This window comes from Varanus komodoensis, unplaced genomic scaffold (assembly GCF_004798865.1).
Source record: "Varanus komodoensis strain SLA01 unplaced genomic scaffold, ASM479886v1 scaffold11, whole genome shotgun sequence".
Taxonomy (NCBI): Eukaryota; Metazoa; Chordata; class Lepidosauria; order Squamata; family Varanidae; genus Varanus; species Varanus komodoensis.
Genome location: NW_025335317.1, coordinates 13,249,253 through 13,268,807, shown reverse-complemented (window position 1 = coordinate 13,268,807; position 19,555 = coordinate 13,249,253). Strand labels below are relative to the sequence as shown.

The following is a 19,555-nucleotide window of genomic DNA, read 5'->3' as shown; positions in this document are numbered from 1 at the left end:
TCTTGTAAATGAGTTGTGCAGATGTGTTCATGATTATAATATTAACATTACACAATCTACCAAAATAAAATTCCACTTCCCCCAGATGTTATGCTTAACATCACTTAAACTTAAGTTTCACTTAAACTGTACATTTATGTTCATTTTATCTATAAATGATCCTACAGTTACCAAAGTAGAAAGGGTCTGTTGACTTTTGGGAATACCTTTTGGAAGAAAAGTATTTAATATCACATAAAGAGCTCTACAACCTATTACCCAGCACAGATGCCTGCCCTCAAAATATTACTTAGATTCAAACTATGCATTTATGTGGTTCATTCAGAACACAGGAACCCCTTTCAGGGTTTTTATATGCAGAAAAAAAACAAGTTTGTTTATTCTACTAAAGGAATAACTGGGCACGATGAGTAAGAGCAATATTTACTCATATATTTCAATATATGATTAATATATTTACTAATACATTTCCAGAAAATTAAAATCTATTGTCTAAAGCTTGCTTGAGACTTTTTCAATAAGAAAGGATACTTGGGGCACAGCATTTATTTTCCCATCCCCCCAGTAAACCACCCAGAACAAAACAAAACATGTTCACATCCATATTATGAATGTATTATTTTAAAATGCTGGAATAGCAGGCAGTACTGATAAAAACTGGTACAGTGGTTCTCCATCAACTCTACTCGTGCTTTGATAAAGGGCATGTAGCAGTGGTTGTGAAGATTCTAATACTACTTTGGGTGGTCCATCTCTGTTAACAGGACTGTGTACACTTAACAACAATCCATCAGTTTAATAACTGATGTCACTGGAGAAGAGCAGAAGGAAGAAGGTGTGCTGCCTGCAGTGTTCTGGCCTCCTCCAGTACACTGGCCTCCTTTTATTCAGAAACCCCAAACCAGTGCAGTAACCCATGATTGGTTCACATCTGAACCCAGACCACAGAAGCTAAACGACCAAGCTGTTAACCCAACAACAAACCATGCATTAGTAACTAAATAACCCAGGGGTCTAGGTTTGGACATTGTGCTCTGTAGGAACTGGTCATGGGTTTCTGGGCCAATCATGGGATGCTCAGTAAAAGTGGAAAAGTAGGAGGCTGAAGGTTATTTTCCTGTTCTCTCTCACCTTTGCAGTTGGTAATAATCAATGGGTTGTTGTTACATGCAAATCAGTTCAAGTTAAATACTTTATAATTTATGGTGCTTGCATGTATGCTCACTACAAATTTTGCAGGACAGGAAGGAGCAAAAGAGCCATTCTATGGTCCTGATGCAGCAGATACATCGTTTACTTCCTCCTCCTCCTGAACATGAAGACCAGCAGTAGGCCAGTGCCCAGTGCATGTGTGCCATATTGATGGGTACAGCTCCGAATGCTAGGGGCGGTATCCAAGGGTATCGCTGCATTAAATCAAATTATCCCCTGTGCAAGGGGATAATGGCAATGAGTTGTGTAACTGGATACAAGATGCACTAGCAGAACTTGCACAAGTGGAGAACGTTGTGCCAGTGGAATGTGCTACAGCGGAACATGGAACTGAGATGTGTTAGCAGAGCTTGCATAAGAACCAAGCTTCATTAATGCAGCAGTTATGCAAGCAGAACCAGTATCTGCTAGTGGAGCCATTGCATAATTATAACTTTAGCTGGATTCCCTCTTTGTAAGTAGTTATGTACCTCCTTCCCATCAGCATAACATCACCTATGTTGCCGAACTGATCAGATCCAAATATGTAGAAATACTTTAGTGGGGGGTGTCATAGCTTTGAGTTTGGGACAAGCCAAAATCACATTAAAGTAAATCCTTTGTGTCCTTTTTAATACCTTCCTTCTTGTTTGCCATGTCTACAAAGTTCTTAACCATGGATGGGACACTCATACCACAGACATATCCAAACAAGTTCATTTCCAAGAAGTGACACAAGCAAGCTTGTAAACTGAATCACTTAATCTAGCTGAGAAAGGACTTTGCCAAGCTCACCCAATATGTTCATCTTTAGCTGTACTTTTCGGTTCTGGGGGAATAAAAAGAGCACACAGGCATGTCTGTGCTTGCTCAACGGATGAGTAAAGTGCTGTGACTAATAGGTTACAAAGGAGTTGTTTATGTAATATTAAAATCTGCTCTTTTTTGTAGACATAAAGCATGTTACTCACTGAACTGAATTGTATCTTAAATTCAGCCAGATTTTGCCTTCTATCAACTAACTCCATATGGCACTCTTGGCTGAAATCAAAAGAATCACACAATCTGAACCATCTAGATACATCACAACCATGCTTTGAAACTCCTTTTCAAAACAGTGAGGGCTAGAAACTTTAAAGGGGGAGAGAGAAAGAAGTAGGGCAAGATTTCCACACCTTAAGAGGTAGTTTGTGGGCCACAGAAGAATACCTTAGGGATCACAAATATCTCAGGAACATAGGCTGCCCTTCAGGAGCCTTTGTTTTATTTCAAGACATATACAATATTTTCTGTCTTTCTCTGGCCTTTTCAAAAACATGGTCAACACAAAACCATTTGAAAACTAGAACAGCAAAATATTTTTTGTACATATTCTAATAACAGAATTATATCGGCAATCCAGGAAGCCATGAATCAGTGTCATCTTGGCCTCAAGGACATTAGAATCATCTGAAATGCAGTGACCTGTATTAATGAACATCAACATGAAATTTTAACGTGATGTTTATACATAGCACAATTATTTATGGTTTCTGCTTTTCTTTTTATTATTTAGCCCACAGATTACTGTAAGAAAACACACTGTCATCGTGATAAATATTTTCCCTTAGATTTAAGTTATTAAATAGTTTTGAAACATTTTCCTTCAGGTCCACACAGCTAATTTCCTGCTACATTAATGAATGTTGCCAATTCTTAGTAGCCCAATAAGAGTGCTGCTGGCAGAAAGTAACTAGAATTTTCCTACATTTTGACACCTCTGTTAAAAAATAAAGAAATCAATTAAACAAAAAATGCTAAAAATATTTAGAGCCAGATAAATAAGATGTAAAATAATACAGCCTTGATTACCTGCACTTCAGTTACCAGAATCGTTGGATTTATAAATTTCCCAATTCCATTCCATGCCATAAGATACTTTTGGACAGTGTTTCCCAAACTTTTTGAACTTGCCCTTAGTAAATCCATCCTCCCTTCAAAGGTCTCCCAACTGAGAGCCAACCATATCTTCAACAGGTGAACATGCAGATTTCTTTTGCACACACTGGTACTAATCCTAGCACTGGTATTCAAAGAAGAATCAGACAGGATCTTTCTGACTGTGCACAGGGAAACTTTTGGCTGTTCAGGGTACAACCACCTCCATAAATACAGTACGGCGTTATAAGGGTCATATAACAAACCCAGATATTAGCTCAGTAGGGTACGGGGTGGAGGGAGATGAGACATAAAGGCATAATTTGCTTGCCCATGTCTCAAAGGGTAGCCTAATTCATAGTCTGGGGATTGATGTAGTATGTCATCCTCTCTCTTTCTAATAAATTATATTGTTCTTTATTTATTTACAAATATGTTTTAATTAGTCAGGAATTATCTTTCTCTTCTTCATCATCATTGTTGAGAGACCATGGATCCCAGGTACGGTTTTGCCATTCATGTAGCCCTTAGATTTTCTGGTATTTTCCAGATTTGCCATTTTTAGTGCCGAGGCTAAGTTTTCTGAATTCTGACTGATGGTCACATTGGACAATCAAATATTTAAGTTATGTATAACAATTTTGGTTCTAGCCTTGCTCAGTTGAACTGAGTTTCCATTGAAACTAATGAGACTTATGGCATGACTAAGTTGTCCCCTTGATTTCAATGGTTCATTCAACTTAGTCTGAATCCAAACCAATGGCCTCATCTTGTGACACAAATATACATGAGCAGAACTGCAATTTTAAAGGACACGCTTACTACAATCTCTTGAGGGCCATTTCTTAGGGTCCTCTGCTACATCTGTGTAATTGCATTCTCTAGCACCACGACAAGCAAGGGCATCCATGTGAGAGGTGCAGATGACGTGGACTGAGGGAATTCAGCCCTTAAATATGAACCCTCAAAGCATGGATTTAACCACCTAAATACTGTCCTCATAGCCTCAAATGCTCATTGGGATCAGTCACTCACAGTGCATGTCTACTCAGGGATAAACTTCACTGAATTCAATGAGACTTATTCCCAGAGCTGTCAGATATACTCCCAGATAAGACTTACTCCCATTTAAAATAGGATTACAGCCTCAATCTAAGTGAAATGGGCAGGACTTTTCCTTGTATCTTGCCCTTCTCTCAAAGAACCTACAATGTCGTTTTAACCTTAAACTGAGTTCTCCAAAGCTATTCAGTGAAAAAGAATTTGACCTGAATTGGTTTGCACTCCAAGGGCTGAGTCTATAGATTATATTAGACTGTATTAGATGCAACCTTCTTTCACCTTTGGTTGATTTGCCAGCTGGATCATTCCTGGAAAAAATAGATATGGCCTCTATAGATCGATAGATAACATCTACACTGAATTATAACAGTGTGCTCTATGTAGGGCTGTTCAAAATTCAGTGCCAACTGGCATTAAGTAATAGGGAACACCTCTTGCCAGTATTAAATGAACTACAGTGGCTACCAATTAATTCTGGGCACAATCCAATGTGCTGGTTTTCACATTTAAAGCCATTTAGGATAAGCTGAAGGACCACCTCCTTTCCTATAAGCCCACCAGACCTTCAAGATACCCTTCAGACAACCTGACCAGAGTGCTGGGTCCTTCTGAAATATGATGAGTAGAAACAAGGTACAGGTGCTCCTCAGTAACGGCACTTGGCCTCATGAACACCGTTCCTATTTCTCCTTGCCAGGTTCCAAGGTTGATCTTTAATAAGATCATACAAATGTTGCTCTTTTGGCAGTTTTTAACATAATTTGCTATTGCTGTTATATGTGGTATTTTTCTGTGGTTCTCAACAAGCACTTAATTTGCTTTTAACACTTCATTAATGGGGTTTGAGTTCATTTTATACGTTTATATCTTAGATTTGGTTGCTAGTGTTGGGCTAGGGATCTGGGAGAACCAGGTTTAAGTCCCTGCTCAGCTGTACAACTCACTGGGTGATTTCAGGCAAGTCACGGACTCTTAGCCTAACCTACCTCACATGGCTGTTGTCAGAAAAGACTGGGGTGGCAACTATGTAAGCCACTTTGGGTTCCTCACAAGAGGCAAAAAAGGCAGGGGATAAATGCAGTGTGATGATGAACCTCTGCTTATGAGGCCAGGTATGCAAGTATTTTAAATAAATAACTACATTAAAAACAATGAGGTTTAGTACTCTGGTTACAGTGACTTCTCAACTGCTTAATCTGTTCAGCAACTGCCATACAAGAATGTGATGAAGAGTAAGGACTATACAGTAGAATTGGAACAGTGTCTCTGTGTGCATATTTGCAGAATGCTGTTTCTCGAAAACTGGGCAGGAAAAGAATCTTGCTTATGTTGACTATTGACTACAGAGAGTAGAATTTTAGTAGCATGAAGAATCTCCATTTTCAAGATGTTTGGCACTGTATGAACTGAACATCATATTATAAAGAAATGGTATCCAAACCGCTACTCAGTGTATCAAATTCCTCTCTCACACTTGTTCAGTGCTACCCGTGTCTTGATGTCATAACAGATACATTTTCCCACATACTCTTTGCGGTATCAACTGCTGCTGGCTGAGAAACTCCCATTGCCATGAGATAAAGTAACCAAACAAGGGGAGCTAGATGTTAGGAAGGCCAGAATTTGATACAAAGCTGGCACTGAAAATATTATTAATGCTGTGGATTTCTACCACGAGAGTCTATTGCTTCCACTGCCTAAGAATACAAACAAACAAACAAACAAATAACTGCTTTCCTGTAGATTCAAACCTAGAGACAAAAGGGAAAGGAACTTCTTTCAAACTGAACTGAAGATGACTAGTTACTTGACAATTCTGTGGTGTTTTCTGACACCATAAATTCCTTCATGTGTTGCGAAAGTAGCCAGGTTTTCGGTACTGCATTTTCTATTTATCCTACCTCTCTTTATAGAACAGCACTGCCTCAATCCTCATTTAAGACATATTTAGAGTAGACTCACTGAAATCAATGGGACAAATTAGTAATGACTAACTAGCTCAATTGATTCCACTAAGTCTACTCTAAAGGTGATTACATCTGGATACAAACTACAAAGTGAATGCATCAGAGATGAAGTATTGCACAACTGCTAATGGTGCAGAAGCAATTTAAAATGTGTATCCATGTTCTTTTGAGCCCTTGCAGACATACTGCAGCTGCCAAAACTCAGCTCATTTCCAGCTTATGTATGAATCACTTTTTTTTTTAGTTCAAAGAAACTGGCATTAAAAATAAACTTAAGCATCTTAAATCCAGAGGTAGCAGGACATAAAATTGTTCAAAGATACAAAACCTGCACTACAGAGTTTCTTTTATAAATATTATGCATTTAGCAAAATCTGTGGGTTACAAGGAGACGTAAAGGCTGTGTCCTCTGCCATTAGATACAACATACAAAGAGCTTAAGTCTTTTCCGTGGAGTGTGTAACTTTCTGTTAAAATAACCATTTGTGCTTTGGACTGCAAATTCAATTACTGATTTTACTGGAATCACATCCTGCTGCGGAAACAAGCATGCAGAGAAATAAGCAATAACTCAGACTTTTTTTTAAAAAACATCCCCAAACAGGCATGATTGTGTGAACAAATTGGTTGTGATTATTCCTTGCCTGTGAACGGCAATGTGTTCCAACCTATTTCCATATTTTTAATTAACACTCACTTAAAAATAAAACTTGTACCATAGCTCACTTTAATCATAAATGGGGGAAACACAAAATTCACTTTATCAGAAAATTGACTAGAGAGTATTTGAGTGACTTTTATTTCTCATGTTTGCATCATTAAAATTAGGTTATTAACATGCTCTTCCCTATTCCGGATTTTCTGTGTGTTTGGGGGTGGGGGTGGGGGACACTGCTCTGGTAAATTATCTAAACTCTTATAGTTCATGCCTCTAAGTTATAGTGAACACGAGGCAGTAGGTTGAATAGGGCACAAGCTCTGCCCCATCATCCACCAGCCACAGGATCCTATGCTGGGCTTCTTATGAGACAGAGAGGCAGCAGCTTCAGATGCTAGGCGGGTGGAACGCGACAGTATAGTGTTGGGAAGACAGAGATGTATGCACTATACATCTTGTCCCTAAACTAACTTGCTGCCCTCAAAGTGCGACAAGGATGCTGTCCCATCACCAGGGCAGAAGATTCAACGGCCAGTGCAGCTGGCTTCTGCACATGGAGCATGGAGGTACTCTCTTGTCCTCTTCCTCGGGCGGCAAAATGTCTTGGGCCATCCCAAATCCCGTTGATCCCTTTTTCTGTAGCCAAAGCTACAGCCATTGTTCATCCCAACCCCTTCTCTTGGTTCAAAGCAGCCAGGCCAAGGTGGCCAAGAGTACCTCCACAGCCACTGCAGACTGAGCACCCAGAGCAATGATCTCAGTTGTGGCCTTTCCTCTCTTCCCACGCAGACCAGGACAAAGGTTTTCTAACAAAAAGCATTCCTTATGTTAAAACTGACCAGTAGGAGTACAAAAGAGCACTGCAGAAGACAGTAACAAAAGCAACAAGTAAAGTTAGAATTAAGGGACTGTGGCTTAACGAGAAATCGATTCCACACTGAATAACCTTACTCCCTTCCACACTGAAAAGAGCAAACCACACCTTCAAGGTGGGTCCTCCTGTTTCAGTAGCTGAAGCTTCTCCAGTGGCCCAACCTCTTAACCTGATGGTGTATCCTCAGGTTAATGATGTGAGGTCTGCTTCCTCCCCATTAGTATGAGGAAACTTTCCTAAAGAACTTAAAACTGTCTGCTTCTCAGCAACTGCCTGGCTTACAGCTGGGTCCATTAGGCTTGGCACTTTAACTGCAGATCCTGGTCCCACCCCTTGGACCAACTCAGAATCTGCTTCCACAAACTTTGATGGCTCGCTTATGGGATGAGCAGCCCTGGCCCTACAATCTGGACCTCGGGCACATACTTTCCATGCAGCTGTTCAATGCCTGCTACTTTCAGCTAAAAGGATCAGGTCACGGGTGGTAGGAAAGACCCTCTTGCCTGCAACCATGGAGACACATTATCAGAACAGACAACACTGGGCAAGGTTCTCAAAAAACTGCTGCCTCCAGAGCGAGACTGAACCAGCCCAGCTGTACAGTTCTTTATAAACTCTTTCAGGTCCAATAAGATCAACACATGAATTGCCTGAACATCAGACTGGTACTAAACATGGTAGGACAACAGCAAATTTATCAAATTATCTCCCTGCCAGACAAGCCATGTAAGTTTCAAATCTGAAAAAGTGAAGTATAATATATTCAGAAGCCAGAAATGTTATTTTTACTTGGCCTTAGACAGTGCTACTAAGTGCTACTTCCCAGTGTGGCTGGGCTTGAAATCATTGTGACTGTGACTTGCTTTGAAAACTGCCAGCAAATCATGTTATTAAATCAGGGTATTTAAAAATGTGTTTAACTAGGAGTGGGAAGAAACAATAACCATTTTCAACCCAATAGTTTTCCCCTGAAGTGAATTGTTACATAACACAGCCATTTTGCTCCTTATCCCTAGCCATCTGTAATTTAATTTCCATTTCTTAAAAGCTAGGGAGATGACATTTGTTTAAACAAGATCTCCATAATCATGAAGAATTTAACCTCAAGCTGAGATTCCTGAGAAAAGATTTAGAGTGGTAAAACAGTGGAGCAGTTTAAGATGCAATTGGGAAGGACTGAGGAAAAGGAGTACTTGAATGCCTGAGTTCAGCCTTCTCAGTTTGGAGGCTTTCACTCTTCTTAAGAGAATGTTGGTTAAAATATTTTTGTGTTTGACATTCTGTTTGGAGTTCACTGTCTCAATAATTTGGATTAATCTCTGCAGGACTGGTACACGAAGTTTGAAGTGTTAATATTTCAAGTTTCATTTCTACTTCAAACAAGATAAAGATTTATCAGTTAGATGACCATCATTGTGAAGGCCATTAAATTGTCACTTTTTATTATCCTAGTGATTATCATCCAGCCCCTAATTGATCAAAACAGAATTAACAGGGCACATGATATTATATATACTAGCTCATTTGCCAAATACTGCTCCCATAATGGCACTAGTCAAAAGGAGGAGGTATCATGAGCCTTGGAGAAGCCCCAAGGCTCGCAGAAGTAGAAAACAGCCACTTAGAGCCTGTTATAAGAAAAAAGTGGGATATAAATCTAATAAACAAACGAATGTGGAGAGGGGAACTGGAAATTAACCCAGAGGAGCTCTGAGGTGGGAAAAGTGCTCTAATCTCCTAGCGTGGTCTCTGAGCTTGGAGTGCCCTCCCTACTTGCAGCAGGGTAAAAAGAACCATGCCAGTGCAATGTCAGCCTTGGATATGCCCCTGGGGAGGACAGGGAGGGGACAGGAGCCACCATGGTATTGTTGGGAAAATTTGGATAAATCCTGTCAGAAAAACATTACTTCTGTGTGCTGTTGCATTGTGGGATCAAATCCTGTCTTCCTTCTCAAAACCAAGCTAAGTCACTGTTTAAAATGGCATTCCCCCACTCCTTTCTCTCACCTTTAGCTGTGGGCTACAGTAGACAGGCCATTTAGTCCATTGTAAATAGTCATTGTTGGAATTCAGTTTACAAGGAAGTAACTTTTGATAGCCCAGAGGCTCCATGTGCCCTGGCCAATTCAGAATGTCTAGAGTAGATAAGAGTCTTGAGTTCATGCATAGCTTCAGTGGCTTGAATTTACATGTCTAAGCAGACCTGGAGATGGGTTCAAGCTACTGAACTAAAGTATCAATACAGGCAATTAGAAATATTGTAATCTCATTGTTACTGTGTGATTGACTGACATTTCTTTATCTGTTCTGCATGTGATGACCTCAGAATCTTATTGTAATCTCTGCATTCTGTCATCAATTGCCCTGTACCTGTGTACCTATAAATGCCCTGTAATGGTATTGAAGCTTTGCAGCAGAGTTCACTCTGCCTGCCCGGTAATGCATTATCGTGAGTATGGACCCGCGGGGAATCTGGGTAATACAATAAAGCCTAGATGGTCTGGACGCTTGATCTTTCCCACGAACCTAAGTTTTATTCCCTCTTCTCAAATTGAGATTCTGGGATTCTGACAGTATGCATGTTCCTGGTGGCACCACATTGTTCTTTTGCAGTGTTCCAATCGGCTGAAAGTGATGGTTTTGAAGGGCAGGAGTACAGGGGCGAGTGTCACAAGAAACAGTCCTATAACTTGTTTTGATATGGTGTGTCTTTAAGATCATGGTATTTCCCTCTCTTTCTCTGGGAATGTAACACTGCCACCAGGAATTTAATTCCAATCTTATCGGTTAACCTTTCCCTCAATATTGTGCCCCAAGCTATATGGTTCTTTTGTTGGACTATGTGGTCCGGAGGGTGCAACACTGGTATTCAAGCAGCTTATGACTCATACAATAAACAAAACAAAACAACACTCTATTTGTACATTAAGCGTAATGGTTTCAAGATGTTCCATAACTTATTTCCTTAGTAAACAAAACAGTGCATGTTAGTAACTTCTGACTGAGGTATTGCGCTCTTTCCTTTCACAAACACTTCTCACTCTCAAATCCACCTTTCTCTTCTGAATGTAAATTGGACCAGTCTTTACTTTATTTGTCTCAGCTTAGTCTTTCCCTTCTGCACTCAGGTTTCTGTCAGCTTCTATCTCTCGCACCCTTATAATACTTGACTCTCCCTAGCCGCTAAGATGTCCTCCAAGCATCCGACTGCCTTCCCTTCCCTTCCGTCCCTTAAGTGCCTTTCACAGCACTATCTGGGATTCTAATGAGAAGGCTGCCTTTTCAGATTATGCAGATATTAGACTGATTCCAACCAACTGTAACTGCAGAGAACTTTCTGCCTTCTCTCTCTTTTCAAACATCCAAGTACCCCCCTCTTTTACCACCCCCCATTCTTTTGAAACTTGTCAATGTTTAAAGGAACAGCCTCATAGCACTTTAAATCGTACCCCAAGCATCACGCCTGTGCTCCTTCTACCCTCCATATGTAATCTTCCAAATTGGAGGGCTATGGACATTTGGATTAGATGACATCCTTAGATGCTTTCTTGAAAAAGACTTAAGATGACTTACAGTAAATTAAAATACAGAACATTTTAAAATTTAAAATCACGGCATTTAAATGTAACCTGGAAGTGGGTTGGGTGTTGTTTTTAATAATATTCTTTTTGCAGTAATTAAATCTTATTGCATTTGACTGTATTGTTTTAATCAATTTTAACTGGTTCTGTGACTTGCTTCGAATGACATTTTTTTTTGTTGATGGACAGATATGAAATAAAAAAAGAAAAAGAAATGACAAAAGGTTCTAAAATCCATCTGTCAGTTAGAAGCATAACCACCAAGGGTATGGTGTTTCCAGGCTTCAGTCCAGCCAGACAATTAAACAGCATACCTTGGAGGACAGTATCCAAAGTCGTACTTTCTACTCTTCCAGTGGAGGTCATCTATTAAGGCAATATAAGCAGCACCAGAGCCAGTCTATGGCCTCAGATCAGAATGAAATGGATCTAGAGATGCAATGCCTTCTAACACAGTTGCCTAGCTATTACCCACACAACCATCTTACCTAGGATGGGGATATTAGTGACTGGCTGACATTTGATCTGATAAAACAAAAAATTTAAAATGAGCTTATTAGTTACTGATTTATAGTCTGCCTTTCTTCCAAAGAAAGGCACTCATGACTGTTAACAGCAAAATCCAGAGTAAAAACAAAAAATTAAAACATAACAAAAACATCAGTTAAAAACACAATTCAACAATGAAGAAATAAACGCACCAGCAGCACCAATTAAGGGGTCGCTCCAGCAACAAACCACCCTACCTTTCAAAGGCCTGCTGACAAAGGAATAACAGAGGGGAAGCCAGCACTGCTTCCCTCAGTAGAATGTTCCAGAATTTGGGAGTATACACTGGGAAGGCCCTCTTTAACATTTCTGCCAAATATGTCTCTGATGGAGGTAGCACCACACACATCCCCCTGCCCTGCAGGGACATGTGGAAGCAGGCATTATTTCAGGTGTTTTGCTCCCATGCCAGTTACAGCCATATAGATCTTGACTAACGCCCTGAATTGTGCTTTTGAACATTCTCCCTCAAGGCTGCCAGATAAGCCCCTCTCCTTGAAAGAGCTGAATTATCCATTGGACCACTGGCCCTCTCCCTCCAGCTATGAGGGTGGACTGTCAATGGAAGAAGCTACAGTTGTCTCCCTATTGGATATACGTATGTCACACGGTCGAACTATTTAATTTTTGTTCCTGCTAGTGAGACTGGTATTTTATCCACTGAAACAATTCTGAGAGCTTCCTTCTGCAAAATCTTCTTTTCCCAAACAGTTTGCTTCCCGCCACCACTCCCAAGAAGGAAGGAAGAACACTTTTCTAACTTCCATGATGGAGCCGGCCGATGCCATTAATCAGAAGAACAAGGGCGATGAGACAGTTGTTTATATTCTTAATCTGTTGTTGACTGACTTGAAGATCCTTAGACTGAAACACAAGGACAGAAATCGGAGGGGGCTGATCTGAATAATGAGATCGCGTTAATCTCATGATCAGCAGTGCTTTAGCAATTTTGAAATTGCATGCATAGGGTACACTGGACAAAGACCAAATCAGCAAAGGAAGATCAACCAAGAAGGCAGAAGAGCAGAACATGCCAAAATATCAAGACTCCTAGGTACTTCACCGCATAACTTCTACTAACAAACTCCCTCCATTAGGTTGATTTATAGGATCAAATCCCAATATCACAAAGAATGCACAAGGAAACAGGAAGTTAGCTCAGAACATCCCCAGCACCAGTAAAATATATAGCTTCTGTTGTTATGTGATCAGCACAGAACTAAACAAGCTTACAAAAAGGTTTCAGCTGACAGAGAAGCTTCCAGCATGCCAGTAGTATCATCTGCATTATTTACACCTGTAAGAGTAATTGGCCAAAAATTGTGTTGAAAAAAGCACTTGATACAGGGAACACTGTACCTGAGAGAATGTCCAATACAAGCTTTGCTGCTTTGTTTTTAGAAATCATAAACAGCTGCTTTCCTCTTACAGAACCGAGCTATAAATATTCTGTCCCTCAACATGTCCTGGAATGCAGACAGCACATAATTTGAATGTACACTTAAACTCCAACGCATCCTCCAAAATGTCAAATTATTCAATATGGTTAATTTTCAAAATCTTTTGCAAGATTCTTTTCAAGCCTCCTTCTTTCCCTTTCTGATTTTTCCTCCATTTTCCAGCCTGACAACATTTAACAAAGACCAGGATAAGGGAGAGCGGCCTCCAACCATGACTGATTATATTCCATATACAAACTGATTTCTTTAAATTAGAAGCTTCTGATAGGAAAGGAGACAGCACCACACTTTGATCATTATATGTATCTTGATACGTATTTTTATCATTATAAAAACAACAACAACCAACCAACCAACCAACCAACCCAGGAACACTACAGCTACAAGAAATAAAATAAAAATCATCACACAAGATCTCGATCAAAGTGTGTCACTATTAGTTTCCAATTCAGCGCACTGCCAGTAAAGCTGGCAAATTGCCCAGAAAAAGGAGACAGCAGCTGGTGGATTTGATCACCATCTGTAAAAATATAAAGGTAAATTGTTTTGTCTCCATCTAGTGATCAACTGCATTTAAGGAAAGGTGAGTGAAATTAAAACTACAACAATAATAGAGCAATATCTACTATGGAATAAGGAAAACATCTTGACAGAGGTGTTCTAGCCAGAACACATTTGCTTATGTCATGATTTTTAAATGATGACTTTAACCAAAATGGAGCCAACTCTTCAATATAAATGTTATTAACCAGATTTCATAAACTTGCGTACGTTTCATTTTTACTATGTTAGAGAACTGGGTATACTTTGTTCCCAATGCATGAAGAACTGATTAGAAAGCAGCATCCATCATTGTAGTCTTGGGGGATAGTCCCCAAGCCTAATTACAGAAAGTCCTGAACATAATCTTTGTAAGAAAATCTGGTGTCATTTCCCTGCCCCTAGGGCTGTATTAGGTGCAACTCTGATTCATCCAGAAGTATGAACAGGGGACCAAGTCAACGTATTCAGCAATACGATTCACTCACCAGTTCTACTTTCCTGACTGAGTGCCCTCTAAATGCTTGGGACTACAGTGCCTATGAGTTCCAGCCAGAATGGCCAATGGTCAATGAGGAGGGCTTGTAGTCAAGGGACATCTAGAAGTCACTAGGATGGGGAAGGCTGCTCTAGAGCATCTCTTTCCTGAAAGAGAGAGAGAGAGAGAGAGGGAGAGAGAGAGAGAGAGAGAGAGAGAGAGAGAGAGAGAGAGAGAGAGAGAGAGAGAGAGAGAGAGAGAGAGAGAGAGAGAGAGAGAGAGAAGCTATCCAATACATGTATGGTCAACAGTATTCAGGTTTGCAGGGGTAGAGCTATTCATGGTTTTTCCACTTTTGCAGGGGTCCTGTGCCCCTAACCACCACAAATGTGGAAGGCCAACTCTACTTCTTTCTGATCCCTTCTCAGATTTAACGATGGGCTGGGTATATCTTCTGGGTTTGTCCTGCCTCAGTGTTGACACTTCCACAGGTCTTCTAGTTTTGCTTTATTTACCTCATGAGTGGCAAATGGTGCTGCAGAGGTGCCAATTAGTTATACACGGTGTGGTACTTCATACCTGGGAGCAGCAGGGGAACTCAGCTACATCCTGACTTACTCTCATTCTTAACATGGATTAGTGCATCTGATTATTCATAATGCATAAAGGAGAGCAAAATGTTGACCATTTTGCTGTATCCATCTCTTTCTGTTGCAGAAACTGACTTAGGAAGTCGTGAAAACTATCGGGGAAGAGACTCATGCACAGAATGCTATCAGTCTAGAGATGGTAAGAAACGGATTCATTCAAATGTAGGAAAGCTTTTATGCCAAGGAAATGTCAAAGTCTTTATGAACAAAGATGTGCTACAGTGGAATGAACCAACCACCTGCAACTGTAAAATTGGAGCAGCTCAAAGACACAAAAATCTTCAAGAGAAACAAGCTATATTCTGAAGAACTTCAGCTTCAGGTACTTCTGATCTGAAACAACTGACAGGCTACAGACTTAAAGGATGTGTGCCACATCCCAGGCTGGTTGGCCCCATTGAGCTTCAAACCAGCCCAAATAAGTGTTCACCTGAGGAGAGCCCAGAGATAATACAGAATTCTTGTGAAAGGTACCAGGCTATTTTAAGCTGATGAGGAAAATGTCTTGCCAGTTGACATGAACAGTCAGGTGGCACTCCTGGAATACCTAGGTCACTTTTCCCACCTGGTAAAACTTCTGAAAACTCCCACAAACAAGGTAACCGAATTTAGGGAAGATTTAATCCCAACTGACGTTATGAACCTTTGGCAGCATGGGGGCCTTGCGGTGAGGCTGCCCTTCTAACATCTGAAGAACTTGGATCACATGATATGGATTCTAGCAGGAAGGATTCCTACCAAAGCTGGAGCAAAGTCTTAGGTTCTTTCTGATATCACCTTTGATACTGTAGGAGCTGCTGCTGCCTGACCCAAGCAGCTTAGTCATATTACAAGTCTGAGTCCGCATGCAGGGAGCCCAAACCACGGCTCTTTCCCACACCTTCTTACATTAATGCAACCATAGGAGGGAGATGGGTTCCTCTGTTGCAATGGACTTCCAAAGTTTTAACCACACTGATTTGCTTACAGTCCGGCACCCATAACACTAAAGATAAAGTTGAAATCTGCCCTTAATAGTCTGTTGGCGTTATTTAATAAAAGTACATAAATCACTCACAAAAGTTAAGGCAAATTGTGGGTCTTCTCTAATCTAAGGAGCATCTAGACCATGTAGCAAGTTATGCCTTCAAGCTTTTAATTCAAGCTTTGAAAGTTCTTCCTAATGTAAATTGCAGATGTACTTTGTTAACATTTAACAAATATCTGGCTGCTGACATCATTGAAGTTAATGGGTGTTTTCCCATGAATGTCTGAGAATTTTGTGATATTCTTTCATGGGAGAAAAGTAGGCTGAAGAAATTTCCCCACCCCAAAATTCTTCAAATAAGGCATTTATCTTTATTGACTACCATAAAATTAATCATTGTAATAGAACATGTTCTTGCAACAGGGCTTCATGTCCTATTCTTTGCTGCTCTTCAAAAATACATGTATACTTTGTAAGGATTTCAGCTAAAGGGACTCCAGTGTAATCTCAATTGTTATACATGCAATATGATGACCTCAGCCAGTGTACCAACAAAATGCCAGATTTAATCAGAAGCAGATCTGCTGCATAAAGGCTGCCTTTATGGAAAATGTAACAGCATTATGAGACATTGATGTATACTAACAGCACTTGCGCTAATATTATACATTATGTGCTTCCCATAAAAAGAAATAAATTATCGGTTTAGTTTCAAGCTAAATTTAAAACTATCCAAATAAAGATGAGTGTTGCTGAAACAATCTGGAAAAAATAGGAACATGCAGAATATGCAATAAGAAATTTGCTGCAGTGCTAAGAGAAAATGCCACTGGATTTTCTCTTAGTCCTGTGCCTATATTGTGACTACTCCAGCATCTGTTACGTCATGATTGTATCTCTCTCCCATATAAGGGCATTGGTAAGCAAGCCTTGTTGTAGGAAGAAGAGGTGCTTAAATAAACAGGGGAGAGGTCCATTTCCACACTGCAGGGGTTTTCAACCACTGGTCTGCAGAGCAGCGCTGGTCTGCGGGAGATTTCCTGCTGGTCTGGGGGGGTAGGGGCTGCATCCCAGTTGCCACAGACTCATGCAGGGGCTGGCTCTGCTCCACCACCTCCTCCTTGGTGACATTTGCAGTGTGGGGGCATGCCAATGCCGTTGGAGGGGCAGGGAGGGGAGAGCTGGCTTGGTGGGAGCTGGCTGGGAGCCACGCTGTTCCGATTTCGGTATTTTGTTCTTTTGTTGGCATTTTTTGTAGCTCGCTTTCTGGTTGTTTTGGAGAATTTTTTGGTAATGTGTTTGGAAACTGATACACAGAATACTGTACTATGTGTATGGTGCTTTTTGTTTCTGCCTCAGTGGTCCTGGATGTGCTTTTCCTGTTTTTGCTGGTCCCCAGCTGTAGAAAGGTAGAAAACCACTGGAGAAGTGGAACATGTGCACATTTTTTTAAACTACTTTTATAAAAGGAAAAGCAGAACATGACCAATGTAGAGGGATCTGTGTAAGAGGGCCAGTACCTACAGTATGTTACTGTTCATCACTTATCAAGAAATCAGAAGATTGGGAAGGCAGCAATGAAGGAACTTGAAAAGATAATCAAGAATAAGGACATTTCACTGGAGACCAAAGCCAAGGTCACTAGACAGTACAGAATGCTGAAAGAAAGAGAACTGCTGTGTTCAAAGCATGGTGCTGGAGAACAGCTTTGTGAATAGCCTGGATTGACAGAAAAATGAAACAAGTGGGTCCTAAACAAGTGGGTCAAATCACACCAAATTTGCCCTGGAAGCAAAAATGAGAAAATTGAGATGATCATGTTTCAGCAGCATAATGAGAAGGCAAGACTCATTGGAGAATACAAGGGAAAGTCAAAAGCAGAAGAAGAGGAAAGCCAAATATGAGATGGTTCAATTCCATAAAGGAAGCCACAGCTTGAGTTTACAAGAGCTGAACAAGTGTCCCAAGGACAAGGCATTTTGGAGGGTACTCTATTCATAGGATTGCCATGAGACAAAAATAATTCGATGGCATGTCAAATGAATGAATGTCGAAGATACATACAGGTGGAATGAACTGCCAAGCATTTACAGTTCCAGGACTCCGGTCATGACCCAAATTTACATTGAAATTTCCCCATAAGGTTCAATGTAAATAAGGTTAATCCATTTTGTAAATATTTTTTTTAATCACAGGGAAGCTGGGCACGATCGTAGGAGCGCGGGGGTGGGGAGAGATGGGCACAATCACGATTGTCGCCCAATGCGGAGTTCACGACCTGAGGCAAAATTTTCCTGAAATTTCTATTCGCAACCCGATTTGGTCATGAACTGAAGGGTTCATGAGCCAAGATTCCACTGTATATATTTTGTTAACCACCAAGAGACCCTTTTGGCTGTTAGGCGGTATACAAAATAAATAAATAAATAAAAATAAAAAAAATAAATGCACTTTGAAGTGTTCAAAATGTTTCATATCCTTACAGAGATCTCCAAGGTGGGTCAGTGTCATTATCCCTCATATTGTAGAACTGTGAGGAAGTGGGGATCCAGTGACTTGGTTAATGCCATCTAGTGAGCTAATGGCTTCAAGCTCCGTCAGCTGCCTAACTTGAAACACAAAAGTCCAAGGTTACAATCCTATCTCCACTTATCTGAGGGTAAATTCCTTTAAGCACAGCTGGTCTTACTTAGGTGTAAACATGGATAGAAGGTGGATTGTTTGCAAGAGCACTGGGGTGGCATAGGGCAAGAAAATGAAACAATATTCCTGTTGCCCAGAATGCTGTTAGGATGCAATGTATATAGCTATAGCTGGTTGGATTGTGGCATGGATCTGCTGTGGAAAATCTGACCTAATTAATTTAGCCTTGCTATTGTTTCCAGAGCAATGAAAGGCAATCACATTCAAGGACCAGTGGCTTAGGGAATATAGACTAAAATGTTTCGATCTGTGGTGCTAGAAAGTGAATGAAAACACTTGGACCAGTGCGATAAAACACAGGATCAGTCAACATCTTTTAACCTTTTTTGACACTTCGATGTACCTGGAGTAGAAACCATCCCACAGCTGATGAGATGGGAAAAACAGTGCTGCCCTTTTGCAAGAAGGGAATCTACTTCAGAATCCAAAATGGACAAGGAAGTAGTAAGGAGAATAGTTACACAACACAGACATCAGTCTTGAGCATATAGTTCCTCTAGACAATGGCAAGAACCCAGGCATCAGACGTCACAGACTCCCAGGCAGAAGAAAAATATGAGGGATGAGATCCAAAGATGGGATTAGAGAAAGAGGAGAGATTCAGAGAGAAAGAGTCAAAGGTGCCACCTCTTAGTAATGTCGGGCTTTTTACAACTGGTTTGATATTGAGTAATGGTGTACTGTCACTTTGGTATCAAGAGAGCCTGTTGCCAGGAAGAGGCTGGAACTGAGGCAGAAAAGGAAGGGGTTAACAGGGCCGCTTGTACAGTTCATACAAAGGTGGCAACTGGTTGATACCCGTATTTGTGGCCATTGTCCTGGCCTTTTGTACTGAATCCATCACCTCATACATCCTAGAATTGAAGAGGCCTTCGCCACTGAGTGGCAAGTCCACTATATAGGAGCAGGTTTCCTGGAAGCATCTCTCTGACCTGAGTCATACATGTCTCTGTGATGC

The 19,555-nt window shown here is 40.6% G+C and overlaps 1 protein-coding gene across 3 annotated transcripts in view; it reads right to left on the bottom strand.

Moving 5' to 3' along the window:
- Window positions 1-19,555, bottom strand: part of CABCOCO1 (ciliary associated calcium binding coiled-coil 1) — a 61,811-nt gene that overhangs the window by 12,531 nt on the left and 29,725 nt on the right. The window contains exon 7 of one of the 3 annotated variants that reach the window (XM_044420398.1): window positions 14,324-14,444. The exons of the other annotated variants lie outside the window; for them this stretch is intronic. Within the exon in view, the coding sequence (XP_044276333.1) occupies window positions 14,429-14,444 (16 nt within the window). The 3' untranslated portion in view covers window positions 14,324-14,428. Of the gene's footprint in view, window positions 1-14,323; window positions 14,445-19,555 lie in introns of those variants that run through there. 3 annotated transcript variants of the gene reach the window in all.